Consider the following 15,757-nt stretch of genomic DNA (forward strand, 5'->3'; position numbering starts at 1 on the left):
TCAGGGGGACCTGCTCCAAGGTGTCAAATGTTGGTGTTCACTTTAGTCTCATGTTGCAGTGCAAAGCAGAAATAAATATTGACCCATGCCAAATCACTGTTTTATTTTCATTTTCTTCACATCTAAACTGGCCCTCAAATACCCTGATGAACCAGAACCATGACTCATAGCAGGGAATTTGTACCGGCTGTCTGCTCTTAACTTTCAGGATAGAGTCCTGCCTGAAACACCGACTGTCCATTTCTCTCCACAGATGCTGCCTGACCCGCTGATACTTTTGCCTATAGCTCCAGAGTCCAGCACCTGCAGTCTCTTGTGTCTTTTTGAAGTTCAAAGTTAAGTTTTGAATGAGGTTTAATTTTTTTTAGTTTCATTTATTTAGCAACAAATGTGGAGTTGGCCCTTCCAGCCCTACGAGACATGCCACCCCAGCTACCCCACAACCCCTATTAGCCCTAACCTAATCATGGTAAGTCCTTGGACTGTGGGAGGAAACCGGAGCACCTGGAGGAAACCTATTCATTTCAAGAGGAGGACGTACAGAGAGATGCTGGAATTGAACTCGGAACTCCAGAATGCTCTGAGCTGCAATAGTGTCATGCTGACCCCTATGCTACTGTGCTCCCCTGCTCTTATTTATTGCATTTTAAAACTGATTCTGTTCTGAAAATGGAACGCCTTCAGCAAAACATTTAACACACAGATTGGTTTGCACTCCCCCATCGCAAGGAACGGATTTTCCAATTGCATTCTGCAGAAACATTGAAAAAATGCATTCCTCAACTTTTACTATTTCCCCATGTTTTACAAATTTAACTTACTTTATTTGAAAAAAATCACTTAAGTTTCTCACTGCCATGCTCCCTGTCTCTGAACATGACCATTATGAATCCTTGCCTGTGTGGCATCGACGACACAGCACAAAGGGTGAACCCCTTGGTTTATGTGAAATACACAAAATGCTGCAGGAACTCATCAGGAGGGCTCACTTTCAAACACTCTTCATCTCATGTTCTCGATATTTATTGGCTATTTATTTATTATCATTATTATTTCTTTTTGTATTTGCACATTTTGTTGTCTTTTGCACTCTGATCGAACGCCTAGTGGGTGCGGCTTTTCGTTGATTCTATGTTATTCTATTATGGATTATATATATATGATGACACATATACATTTATTGTGAACTTTAATCAGGTCGTGCAGCATCTATGGAGTAAAACAAAAACAGCCGATGTTTCTGGCCCAGACGACATTCGCTGTTTACTTTTCTCCATAGATGCTGCCTGCAGTCACTCCGTGTATTTTGCATATGCCCAGCTTTGGTGCAGTTAACCATATAACCCCACTCCCTGACGTTTCCCAGGTTTTTCCTCTTCCCATTGCAAGTTACTACCGAATATCTTCCACTGTCCGTTTCAGACAATGCATTTTGTTTGGTCTGACAGGGGTCCAGGACAGACTCTATCATGTACTGAAACCAGGAAATATTCCTTGGCTGGGAGCTTCACTGTAAATCCTTGGAACTCTCTACTCCGAATGAGGGTGAATCCCCTCACTTGTTGAGACTGCATCTCAGGTGGATCAGAATGGTGGGGGGGCAGTGAGCAGGAACATAGATCTGAGGTACAGGCTGACCACATTCTACTTTACTCATTTGGAGAGACAGTGTGGAACAGGCCCTTCTGGCACTTTGAGCCTCACCACCTATTTAACCCACATATTTAACCCGAGGCTAATCACAGAACAATCTGCAACGACCAATTAACCTACGAACCGGTTCTTCTTTGGACTGTGACGGAACCCAGAGCACCTGGAGGAAACCCACACAGTCATGTGGAGCATGCACAGATTTGCTTACAGAGGATGCCGGAAATGAACTCTGAACTCCCTGAGGCATGATAGCGTTCATGGTAATTGCTATGTACCTTGGCTCCCCAATTGATACAGCTTTACCATTCATACTTAATGAATGGTATATACAGTTTCAAGGGCTCATGTTGTGTGGCTCTACTGTCATCTCTTAAGTTTTTATTCCGTTGCCTGGAAGCATTCAGGGCGGCACAGTAGTGCAGTGGTTAGCCTAACGCTGTTACAATGCCTGTGAGCCAGTGACTCCCCGTTGCTGACTGTAAGGAGCTTGCATGTTTTCCCCATAACTCCACGGGATTACCCTGGGTGTCAGTCATAGAAAAAATGCAGCACAGAAACAGGCCCTTCAGCCAGAGAAAGCAGGATCTCCCAGTGACCTCACATTTTAATTCCATGTCCCATTCCCATTCTGATATGTCTATTCACGGCCTCCTCGACTGTAAAGGTGAAACCACACTCAGGTAGGACGAACACCACCTTATGTTCCGTCTGGGTAGCCTCCAACCTGATGGCATGAACATTGACTTCTCTAACTTCCGCTAATGCCCTCAGCTCTCCCTCGTACCCCATCTGTTACTTATTTTTATACACACATTCTTTCTCTCACTCTCCTTTTTCTCTCTCTGTCCCCCTCACTATACCCCTTGCCCATCCTCTGTTTTTCCCCCCTCCCCCTTTTCTTTCTCCCTAGACCTCCTGTCCCATGATCCTCTCATATCCCTTTTGTCAATCATCTGTCCAGCTCTTGGCTCCATCCCTCCCCCTCCTGTCTTTTCCTATCATTTTGGATCTCCCCCTCCCCCTCCCACTTTCAAATCTCTTACTAGCTCTTCTTTCAGTTAGTCCTGACGAAGGGTCTCGGCCCGAAATGTCGACTGCACCTCTTCCTAGAGATGCTGCCTGGCCTGCTGCGTTCACCAGCAACTTTGATGTGTGTTGCTTGAAATTCCAGCATCTGCAGATTTCCTTGTGTTTGTCCTTCAGCCCATCTAGTCTGCACCAAACCATAGGTGCAATTGGGTGACACGCTGGATCTTTGGGCAGAAGGGCCTGTAACCGTGCTGTATCTCTAAGAAAAAAATTAAAATATTTTGCCTCGTTCTTTTGACAAGTTTTACTTAAAAATGCCAATTCATTTCTGATCACAAGTTAAGATTTAATCTCAGTTGGAGGTTCCGTCGCAGAAAAAGCTCACAGTTTCTACTTTCAGAGGAAGTTTTGCCTCCGGTCAGGCTGCCTTTTAAAGTTCAAAGTAAATTTATTATCTTCTTTTTTTCTCTCATCGTGTTTTTTGCTTCCACCCCCTCCCCCCCTCACTTCAGTCTCGTATAATTTATGTTCTGAGTGTTGTCTGTGTCTACATGCCTGTGATGCTGCTGCAGGCAAGTATTTTGTTCTCCCTGTACCTCAAAGTTCAAAGAAAATTTTATTATTGAATTACATATTTGTCACCATATAGAGCCCCGCGATTGATTTTCTTGTGGGTACACTCATAAATCTATGGAATAATAACCATAACAGAATCAATGAAAGACCACCGAATTAGTGCATTCCACCAGAGTGCAGAAGACAAAAACTGAGCAAATACAAAAAGAAGAAATAATAATAATTAATAAATAAATAAGCAATAAGTATAGAGAGCATGAGATGAAGAGTCCTTGAAGGTGATTTCATTGGCTGTGGGAACATTTCAATGACGGGCCAAGTGAAGTTGAGTGAAGTTACCTCTTTCGGTTCAAGGGCCTGATGGTTGAGGAGTAATAACTGTTCTTGACCCTGGTTGTGTCAGTCCTGAAGCTCCTGTATCTTCCTCCTGATGACAGCAGTGAGAAGAGAGCATGTCCTGGGCGTTGGGGGTCCCTGATGATGGATGCTGCTTTCCTGCAACAGCATATCATGTAGATGTGCTCAATGGTGGGAAGGGTTTTACCTGTGATGGACTGGGCCGTATCCACTACTTTTTGTAGGATTTTCTGTTCAAGCTCATTGGTGTTTCCCTACCAGGCTGTGATGCAGCCAGTCAATATAGTCTCTGCTAACATACTTGTACACATAGCAGTGACCTTGACTTCATTCAAAATTCAAAGTTCAAATTTATTATCAAGGTACGTATATGTTACCTTGAGATTCATTTTCCTGTTTGCATTTAAAAAAATAAAGAAATGCGATAGAGTTAAAAAAAAACTACAAGAGTGACAAAGAACTAGTGTGCAAAAGAATATTGGATTACAGCTTGAAATTCAGAACAGAATTATATCATGTTTGTGAACTGTGGAAGATTTTAACGTCAACTAGATCTGCTGTAAAATTACAGATTTGACACTATATACAGGATTAGGCTGATAAAAGTTAGAAATACAAGACATGGTATTTCTATATGCACATTTCATTTCCTCAGTCAAACTTTACCAGTGTTTAGAGTAACCAGTATGCAAATATAAAGCTCCCAAAAAACATCACAGAACAGTACAGCACAGTACACACCCTTTGTGCCTATCCTTTGTCCTTCTCTAAGATCCATCTAACCCTTCCTTCCCACATAGCCCTCCATTTTTCTATCATCCATGTGCCTTTGTAAGAGTCTGATAAATGTCCCTAATGTATCTGCCTCTGCCACTACCCCTGGCAGGGCGTTTCATGCACCCACCACCCTCTAGCATAAAGACCTTTCATCTGACATCCCCTGATACTTTCCTCCAATCACCTTAATAGTATGCTGCCTCATATTAGCCATTTCCACCGTGGGAAACAGTCTCTGGTTATCCTCTCTCTCTCTGTGCCTCTCATCGTCTTCTACACAATATACGTATAATAACTCTCTCTACAATAGGTACTGAGCCATCTCCCACTTCCCAAGAATAACTTATAAAATATTTCTGATAATATTAGCCTGGTTTAATATGGTAAGTAATTTTGCATTTTGTTTGAACGTTTGAGATCTCTTAATGGAACACAATATTTCCTATTTAAGTGAGGCCAGTACACAGTCCAACCGAATGTTTGACAAAGAGAATTTGCCAGTTTATGCTCCTCCCCTCCCCCCACCTTCTTATTTTGCCTTCTTCCCCTCTCCTTTCCAGCCCTGATGAAGAATCTTGTCCTGAAACGTTGACTATTCTCCTCAGTAGATGCTGCCTGACCTGCTGAGTTCCCCTAGCATTTTGTGTGTATTCCAACAAAATGTACACACAGTGGCCACTTTATTAGTACACCTAATTTGCAAGGATGTTGCCTGGATTGGGGGAGCATGCCTTATCAGAATAGGTTGAGTGTATTTGACCTTTTCTCCTTGGAGTGATGGAGGCTGAGAGGTGATCTAATGAGGTGGATAAGATGATGAGAGGCATTGATCATGTGGATAGTCAGAGGCTTTTTCCTAGGGCTGAAATGGCTAACATGAGAGGACACAGTTTTAAGGTGCTTGGAAGTAGGTACAGAGGAGATGTCAGGGGTAAGTTTTTTACGCAGAGAGTGGTGAGTGCGTGGAATGGGCTGCCAGCGATGGTGGAGGCGGAAACGATAGGGTCTTTTAAGAGACTCCTGGATGGATACATGGAGCTTAGAAAAATAGAGGGCTATGGGTAAACCTAGGTAGTTCTAAGGTAAGGACATGTTCGGCACAGCTTTGCGGGCTGCAAGGTCTGTATTGTGCTGTAGCTTTTCTATGTTACCTGTACACCTGATCATTGATGCAAAATCTCTAATCAGCCAATCACGTGGCAATAATACCATGTATAAAAGCGTGCAAACATGGTCAAGAGGTTCAGTTGCTGTTTACAGCAATCATCAGAATGGGGAAGAAATGTCATCTAAGTGACTTTGACCGTAGAATAATTGTTGGCTTGAATATCTCAGACAGTACCGATCTCCTGGTATTTTCATGTACAGCGGTCTCCAGAGAACGGCGTGAAAAACAAAAAACATCCAGTGAGCAGCAGTTCTGTGGGTGAAAGTAACTTGTTAATGAGAGAGGTCAGGGAAGAATGGCCAGACTGGTTCAAGCTGCCAGGAAGGACACAGTAAGTCAAATAACCACACATTCGGTACAAGAGGTATCTAATAAAGTGGCAACTGAGTGTCTTTCTCGGCTAGGATGTCTACAAAATGTGTAAATTTTGCTCAGCCATGGCTGACACTGCAAAGCAGACTTAGGGGAGGAAATAAAAATGAACAGTAATTCTTCATCTCTGTCAGCAAACAGCAAGTGTAAGATGCTTTTGTCCTCACCTGCCACTGAACAATCACTAATCTAGCTCTCAAAAGTAGTTCTCAGTACACTGCGTTTTGGAGTCTCTCTTGGCACCCTCCCACCCAAGGTCCAACACATGCATCTCAGATCTTCACACGGGGCTCTGAGGCATTTCAGCACAGAGGGACCCCACTCTGCCGTGAGGCAGAATCCTGGCAGACTCCGGGCAGCGGCTCCATGTCAGAAATGGCTCTTCACGGTGACTTTGATGATTGGATTGCCCGCCGACCATGCCATACTCCGCAGACTCACTGCCAGTTCGACAAAGCCACCCTCAGGAGTCGTGCTTCACCAACTGAAAGCGGCTGAAAGTGTTCCTGGCCCTCATCTTATCATTGTATTCCTTCATCATTTCTAGCTTACTATGCCCGAGGGTCATTCGCGCTCCTGTTCTCATAAACTCCTTCGGAGGGTCATACAAACCTTTGCAGCCTTCATCCTCCTCTGTTTGATAGAGTAATTCCCCACGATTGAGTATAATGGGAGGTGATGGCAGAGAGATGGTGCTTTCGTCCTCCGAATCATCTTTTGATATTTTGTTTCTGGATGGGACTCCAGGATCTTGCAGTGTGTTCCCAAATGCTGGGTCTGCAAGGTGGGCATTGAGTACAAAGGGGAAACCTGGTATGTGGTTTGGTTTGGGGCCCAGTGGACTTGCCCTGGTCAGTGTGTCAGGAGTCCAGCCATTGCCCAGTCTCTCACTCTCTCTGAATTTCCAGTTGTTGGAAGTGCACGGGCTGGTGCGCTTGCGTTCCCTCAGCACCAGAGCCGCAGGTGTGGCTGCCTGGGTGCTACTGAGAGGACTGCTCCCAGATAAGCTGCTTGACGGGTTGGAGTGGACCACGTCTGACAGCCTTTCCTTCGCAAAATGGTGGTTCGCGGCAATCCTCAGCTTGGACGTGTAACAAGAAAGGTCATCGTCTGCAGAGGAGGAGAATCGATCGATTGGTTTTGACATAGCATAAAGGCTCCGAAATTCCTCATCGAATTCTTGGGTTAGCTCTCCCGTCAGTAACATGACAAAGTTGGAGTGCACCTGTCCTGACAGCCAGGTAAAACTGCAAGAGAGAACACAGAGAGTCAGTTTCCTTGCATAACTACATCTTCAGATATTCTGGATTTTCTCGTCAGACCTGCACATATGGTAACAGATGGGTAACCAGCTCTGTGGTCGCTCCACACTATTTAAATTAGTAACTCAGTTCACTATATATACATACACTCAGTGGCCACTTTATTAGGTACACCTGTACACCTGCTCATTGATTCAAATACCTAACCAGCCAACTCAATGCATAAAACAATCAGATACCGTTGAGGTTCAGCTGTTGCTCTGACTAAACATCAGAATGAGAAAGAAATGTGACTTTGATCATGGAATGATTGTTGTTGCCTGACAGGGTGGTTTGAATATCAGGGTGCTGATCTCCTGGGATTTTCACTCACAGCAGTCTCTGGAGTTTACAGAGAATGGTGTGAAAAGTAAAAAACATCCAGTGAGCGGCAGTTCTGTGGGTGAAAATGCCTTACTAATGAGAAAGGTCAGGGGAGAATGGCCAGGCTGGTTCAATCTGACAGTAACTCCTCGAATAACCACGTGTTACAACAGTGGTGTGCAGGAGAGGACCTCTGAGCACACAACACATTAAAGCTTAAAGTGGATGGGCTACAGCAGCAGAAGACCACACCAGAATTCCACTCCTAAAGTGGAGACTGAGTGCATACAGTGAAACGTTTAGCTTTGCATGCCCTCTATATACAGCAGATCATTTCATCACAGCGCATCGAGACAGTAGAAGGGAAAACAATAACAGAATGCAGAATGAGATGCTACAGTTCAGGAGAAAGTGCAGTGCAGGTTGGCAAGGTGCAAGGACATGAAGAGGTCGATTCTGAGGTCAAGAGTCCATCTTACCGTACTAGCAGCCATTCATTAGTTTGACAACAGTTGGTTAGAAGCTGTCCTTGATTCCAGGCCTCTGTATCTACTGCCCAACGGGAGTGGAGAGAAAAGCCAGGGCTGCCTGCTTTACTGAGGCAGTAAGAAGGGTGGATAGAGTCTACAGAGGGGAGGCTAGCTTCCAGGGACATAGACTGAGGGTGAGAGGGGAACAATTTATAAGAGACCTTATATTGTTTTAACACAGAAGGTGGTGAGTATATGGAACAAGCTGCCTGAGGAAATGGCTGAGACAGGTACAATAATATCATTTAAGAGGCACAAACACAAGAAAATCTGCAGATGCAGGGAATCCAGAGCAGCACACACAAAATGCTGGAGGAACGCAGCAGGCCAGGTAGCACCTATGGAAAAGAGTAAACAGTCGACTTTTCAGGCCGAGGTCCTGATGAAGAGTCACAGCCTGAGATGTTGACTGTTTACTTTCCTCCATAGGTGCTGCCTGACCTGCTGCGTTCCTCCAGCATTTTGTGTGTGTTCATTTAAGAGGCACTTGGAGGGATGTGGGCTGAAGGCAGGAAGGCAGGACTAGCTGGTGGGCACTGTTATTAGCATGGACTGGTAGGCCAAAAATCTGTATCTGTGCGGTCACGCTCTATGAGTCATAAGAACATAAGAAATAGGAGCAGGAGTCGGCCATCTGACCCACCGAGCCTGCCCCACCATTCAATAAGATCATGGCTGATCTGTCCGTAAACTCAGCTCCATCTACCTGCCTTTTTCCCATAATCTTTAATTCCCTTACTATGTAAAAACCTATCTAACTGTTTCTTAAATATATTTAGTGAGGAAGCTTCAACTGCTTCCCTGGGCAGAGAATTCCACAGATTCACCACTCTCTGGGTAAAACAGTTTCTCCTCATCTCCGTCCTAAATCTTCTCCCCTGAATCTTGAGGCAATGTCCCCCAGTTCTAATCTCAGCTACCAATGGAAACAACTTTCCTACTTCTATCTTATCTATCCCTTTCAAAATTTGTATTTTCTATAAGATCCCCTCTCATTCTGAACTCCAGAGAGTATAGTCCCAGGTGATTCAATCTCTCCTCATAGGTTAACCCCTTCATCCCTGGAATCAACCTGGTGAACCTCCTCTGCACTGCCTCCAAAGCCAGTATATCCTTCCTCAAGTATGGAGACTAGAACCACACACAGTACTCCAGGTGCGGCCTCACCAGTACCCTGTATAGTTGCAGCATGACTTATTTTGAATGACCCATCCATTTCTTGTAAATACAGACATGAGCCTGATGTATAAGTGGCAAGCAGCTGAAATCTCTCCCCAGATGATTCCATCCAGTAACTCCGCCATGCACGGTCCCAAGCCCGGATGTAAAAGGAGGAGGGCTGGGCATGGGGCCAGAAATGCCAACTAGAGCTCCAAGAAGGATCTTCACCTAGAAGGCGTGTGAAGTTGTGTGGTGAATGAAAGCCACTGGGTCGATCAACCTCCTATCGGGCCAGGACAGAGAACTCTGGTGAGCTGCTGTCGGCAGCCTATGCCCCAGTAGGGGTGACGGGCTTCAGAAGAAGAAGAAGAAACATCATCCATAAGACCAGAAGATATAGGAACAGGATTAGGCCATTTGGCCCATTTCATCATGGCTGATCCATTTCCCTCTCAGCTCCAATCTCCTGTCTTCTCCCATATTCCTTCACGCCCTGCCCAAACAAGAATCTATCAAACTCTGCTTTAAATATACATAAAGACACAGCCACGAGTCAGCACAAACTCCTGGACAGATAGTTCCAATCACATTAATTAACGTTCTTGATCTGCATATCCTTAACTGACAGACACTCACTATCCCTCCAGTCCTTATCACCACACTGCTTTTCTTATCTTCTGTGCTTGATTGCCAACATCAATTTTTATTGGAACTGCAGATCGATTAGATATAACCTGGGCGGGAGGTGCAGATGGGGCTTGAGTCATAGGGCACTACAGCACAGAAGTAGGCCTTTTGGCCTGTCTAGTCTATGCCAAACTGTTAGTCTACATAGTCCCACCAACCTGCACCTACACCTACACCTAGCCCTCCATATACTTATCCCAACTTGTCTTACTGAAATGTTGGAGTCAAACCCACATCCACCACTTGCGCTGGCAGCTCGTTCCACACTCTCACCACCCTCTGAGTGAAGAAGTTCCTTCTCAGGTTCCCTTTAAATATTTCACCTTTCACCCTTAACCCATGACCTCTAGTTCTAGTCTCATCCAACCTCAGGGGAAAAGGCCTGCTTGCATTTACTCTCTCAATATCCCTCATTATTTTGTATACCTCTGCTAAATCTCCCCTCATTCTCCTACACTGCAGCAAACAAAGTCCTAACCTATTCAATCTTTCCCTATAACTCAAGCCCTCAAGTTCCAGCAACATCCTTGAAAAATTTCTCTGTACTCTTTCAATCTTATTGACGTCTTTCCTGTAGGTAGTTCATCAGAACTACATACAACTCCAAATTCACCCTTACCAATGAATTAAACAATTTCAGCATAACATCCCAACTCTTGTTCTCAATGATTTGATGTATGAGGCCAATGTGCCAAAAGCTGTCGTTAGAACCCTCATTTACCTGTGATACCTCTTTAAAAGAATTGTGGATCTGTATTCCCAGATCTCTTTGTTCTGGGGCACTCCTCAGTCCTACCCTGGTTTCACCTCCTAAAGCACAACACCTCACACTTGTCTGAGTTAAATTCCAGCTGCCATCTTCCCAGGAGGGCCAAAGTGTTTGGGAAAAGCACAGGAGGACATTTTTGTTTAACTTCTGATTGCAGTGATTTGCTGTGATCAAGAATATATTGCTTAGAAGCAGAATCAGTCGCAACGTTCGAAAAGAGATTTGAATATTTTGGAGCTAAGGTCAAGTGGAACTAATTGGACTTCTTTTCAGAGAGTTGGCATGGGGATCTGGGGTTGAAGTGGCTCTCCTTTGATGTTTCCGTAATGATGCAAGAGCAATTAACTTAAATAAAATTAAAGATCAACCAATCAATTATACCCTCACATTCAGACTGGGTAGCCTCCAATCTGACAGCATGAACATTGATTTCTCTAACTTCCCGTAATTTCTTTCCACACCCCGCCCCCACTTCTGTCTTCTTCCATTCCCCATTCTGGCATCCTCTCACCTCTTCTCTTCTCCTCACCTGCCTATCGTCTCCCACAGTTGTCCTTCCTTTTCTCCCATGGTTCACTCTCGTCTCCTATCATATTCCTTCTTATTCAGCCCTTCATCTTTTCCACCTATCACCTCCCAGCTTCTCACTTCATTCCCCCCTTGCCCCACCCACCCACCTTTCCCCTCACAGGTTTCACCTGTCACCTTTCAATTTGTGCTCCTTCTCCTCCCATATCCCTCCCCCACCTTCTTATTCTGGCATCTTCCCGCTTTCTTTCCAGTCCTGATGAAGGGTCTCGGCCAAAACATCAACTCCTCTCCTTCGATGCTGTCTGACCTCCTGAGTTCCTCCAGAATTTTGAAAAACACTTCACTGTTTGCCACTAGAAGATTTTTTGGATATTTTTTAAACACAGGAGATTCTGCAGATGCTGGAAATCGAGAGCAACACAAAAAATGCTGGAGGAACTCAACAGGTCGGGCAGCATCTATGGAGGTGAAATATAGTGTACTATTGGGTATTCTAGCACCTTTTTTAATGTTTAGGATTTAGTTTAATTTTATTTTATTTAGAGTTACACCACAGAACAAGCTCTTCTGGGCCAACAAGCTGTGCTGCTCAGCAATTCACCAATCTAACCCCAGCCTAATCACAGGACAATTTGCAATGACCAACCAGTACATTTTTCCACTGTGGGAGAAAACTGGAGCACCTGGAGGAAACCCAGGTGGTCACGGGGAGATCGTACAGACGGTGTCAGAATTGAACTCTGAAGGTTGATGCTCCCAGCTGTAATAGTGACATGCTAACCTCTACGTCATGTGCAAGTCTTTTGCTGTCTGTTTCTTAAAGATATGGATGTATTTGAAGGCTTGGAAGGATCCTCATCGATGGAGAGGGGCAGCAACACCCTCTTACTCAATGTCAGCAAGTCCAAGGAGCTGATGATTGACTTTGGGAGGAGGAAACTGGAGGTCTATGAACCAGACCTCACCAAAGTTCGAAGTACATTTATTATCAAAGCATGTATAAATCGTACAGCCTTGAGATTCATCTGCTTAAGGCAGCCACAAAAGAAGAAACTCGAAAGAATCCATTAAAATAAAGACCAACACCCAATGTGCATCGGAGGGATTGGAGGTGGAGAGAGTCAGCAGCCTTAATTTCCTTGGTGTCATCATTTCAGAGAATCTGTCCTGGGCCCAGCTTGTAAATGCAATTACAAAGAAAGCATGGCAGGCCTCTACTTCCTTAGAAGGTTGTTAAGGTTTGGTACGACATCTAAAATTTTGACGAACTTCTATAGATGTATAGTGGAGAGTATATTGACTGGCTGCATCACAGCCTGGCATGTAAACACTAATTCCCTTGAACATGAGTAAAGCCCTCCCCATTGAACATATCTACAGGAAAGTAGCATCCATCAACAAGGACCCCCATCATCAGGCCAAGCTGTTTTCTCATTACTGCCATCAGGAAGAAGGTACAAGAGCCTCAGGACTCACACTACAAGTTCAGGAACAGTTATTACCCCACAACCATCAGGCTCTTGAACCAAAGGGGATGACTTTACTTGACTTCACTTGCCCCATCACTGAAATGTTCCCATAACCAATTAACTCACTTTCAAGGACCTTGCATCTCATGTTCTCCATATTGATTATTTTTTGAATTTTGTATTTGCACAGTTTGTTGTCTTTTGCACATGGGTTGTTTGTCCGCCCTGTTGGGTGAGGTCTTTCATTGATTGCATTACGATTCTTAGATTTAATCAGTTTGCCAGGAATGTATATGGCAACATATATGTACTTTGATTAAAAGAAATTACTTTGAACTTTGATTAAGGTGTGTGATGGGAGTAGGCAGGAAAGCGAGCATGTATCACTGCATCTACAGGACACTGAACACTAACCGAAGATGAGCGCAGTGCTCGGGACAGCGACTCCTTCCAGTAAAGAAACTGAAATGTAGCAAGGACATGTTCTGCCTCTCATACGGGTTCCTCCTTCTTTCTCCCCTCTGAGTTGGTGCTGTATGCCAATCAGTTCCCTCCTAATCGCTCCCATTATTAGTCATAGTCGTAGTCATAGTCTTACTTTATTGATCCTGAGGGAAATTGGGTTTCGTTACAGTTGCACCAACCAAGAATAGAGTATAAATATAGCAATATAAAACCATAAATAATTAAATAGTAATATGTAAATTATGCCAGGAAATAAGTCCAGGACCAGCCTATTGGCTCAGGGTGTCTGACCCTCCAAGGGAGGAGTTGTAAAGTTTGATGGCCACAGGCAGGAATGACTTCCTATGATGCTCAGCGTTGCATCTCGGTGGAATGAGTCTCTGGCTGAATGTACTCCTGTGCCCACCCAGTCCATTACGTAGTGGATGGGAGACATTGACCAAGATGGCATGCAACTTAGACAGCATCCTCTTTTCAGACACCACCGTGAGAGAGTCCAGTTCCATCCCCACAACATCACTGGCCTTACGAATGAGTTTGTTGATTCTGTTGGTGTCTGCCACCCTCAGCCTGTTGCCCCAGCACACAACAGCAAACACGATAGCACTGGCCACCACAGATCGTAGAACATCCTCAGCATTGTCTGGCAGATGTTAAAGGACCTTAGTCTCCTCAGGAAATAGAGACGGCTCTGACCCATCTAGTAGACAGCCTCTCCTCTCAGTTTGTTCCTCAATAGTCCTTTCTGTTCCTTCATTGCCACAGGTACAGAGTTGGCTGGTGGGGTGGAGGTACATCTCTACCAAAGGAGGTGTAACTTGCTCCTTCCCTCCGCTAGCCTGCAGGTCACCCTTGGGCAAGGTGTAGCACCTGCTTAGCCCGCTGATCAGGGTCACGTGAACCCATGGGAGCAGGTGGTGGATGGTCATATGAGCAGCTGGTGCATATCACAAGTCCTGGTTATTTGACCACTGACACAAGGCAGACAATCTCTGGGGAGTATTGATAATGGCTGGGGTCACCCGTCTTGTAAAGACACTGCCCAGAGGAAGACAATGGCAAACCACTTCTGTAGAAAAGTTTGCCAAGAACAGTCATGGTGATGGGTCCATGATTTCCTATGTCATACAACGTGCACATCACGATGATGATGGTGAGTGCTCTGTGACTCCAAGCTCTTGTGTGCTCTGCCCGATGGAAGAGGGAAGAAGTAAGATTGTCTGGGGTGGGACAAGTTGTTACTTTTCAGGGGCAGCAGTAAGTGCCTTCCCCACCTCACTCCAAGCTTTTTTTTGTTTACCTCCATCTATCTCCTACCTGCCCCTACCTCTCAATCCACCCCTCCCCTACCTCAATCTTCATCCCTCCTCAGTCCACTAATCCCTCAATCTCCATCTCATAACACCCCCCCCCCCAGGTTTTTCAACAGGTTTGATGAGGAGGCTTCTGTTTATCCCTCTACAACCCGTCTGCCCCCCCCCCAGCTCCTCCCCTCTCTCCCCTCACCCTCTGTCTCTCCCGTCTCTCTCCCAGGACACCGGAGAGCCAACGACCACAGACACACGGCCTGTCACTGCTGAGCAGGTAAGGGGAGAGCTCAGCGGACTTCACCCAGGCCAGGTTGTGGATTAGATGGCATCTGCCTAAGGGCACTCAAGGTGTGTGCTACTGAGCTGGGTGCAGTCTTTCGATACATCTTTAATCTGAGCCTCAGCCTCAGCCTGGAGAGGGTCCCCGTGCTGTGGAAAACATTCTGCCTCATTCCAGTACCCAAGAAGACATGTCCCACCACGACCAGTGACTACAGACCAGTGGCACTGACCTCACATGTTTGAAATCATTAGAAAGACTGGTCCTGACCATCGAAAATCACTGGACCCGTCATTATCTTCCTGCTTCAATGGGCTGACACCATTTGAATGAGCCAGGCAGCACTGTGAGAATCATGTTCTTTGATTTCTCCAGAGCTTTTAACACCATACGACCTGCTTTACCAGGGAGTGAGTTCACGGGGATGCAGGTGGACGCTCCACTGGTGTCCTGGATTACAGACTACCTGTTCAGACGGCCACAGTATGTGAGATTGCAGAGCTGTGTATCAGATATAGTAATTAGCAGCACAGAGGCACCTCAGGGGACTGTCCTGTCCCCCATCCTGTTCACCATCTACACCTCGGACTTCAGAAACATCTCAGAGTCCTGCCACCTGCAGAAGTTTTCCGACGATTCGGCAGTTGTGGGTTGTATCAGCTGGGGCCAAGAGGCTGAGTACAGAAGAGAGGTGGACAACTTTGTCGAGTGGTGGGCTGAATCACCCGCAGCTCATCATCACTAAGACAAGGGAGTGGGTGGTGGACTTCAGGAAGGTGAAAACACCCTGCATTCCCATCTCCATCAATGTGGAAGTCATCCGGGACTACAAATACCTGGGAACTCACCTAGACAAGAAACTGGACTAGACTAAAAATGCAGAGGCTCTGTACACCGAGATGCACCACTGAATGCCACAGGAGATCCCTTCTCCATGGCTATAAGACTCTACAACTCCTCCTCCTTAAGTATATATGTATGTGGTTTCACTGCACATC

General features: G+C 45.4%; 1 protein-coding gene across 1 annotated transcript in view; it reads right to left on the reverse strand.

Moving 5' to 3' along the window:
* Positions 1-3,204: 3,204 nt before the first annotated feature.
* Positions 3,205-15,757, reverse strand: part of fam83c (family with sequence similarity 83 member C) — a 56,671-nt gene continuing 44,118 nt past the window's right edge. Inside the window, exon 4 of the mRNA XM_063074035.1 lies at positions 3,205-7,179. Within this exon, the coding sequence (XP_062930105.1) occupies positions 6,396-7,179 (784 nt within the window). The 3' untranslated portion in view covers positions 3,205-6,395. The remainder of the gene's footprint in view (positions 7,180-15,757) is intronic.

The sequence above is a fragment of the Mobula hypostoma genome, chromosome 2 (assembly GCF_963921235.1).
Source record: "Mobula hypostoma chromosome 2, sMobHyp1.1, whole genome shotgun sequence".
Taxonomy (NCBI): domain Eukaryota; kingdom Metazoa; phylum Chordata; class Chondrichthyes; order Myliobatiformes; family Myliobatidae; genus Mobula; species Mobula hypostoma.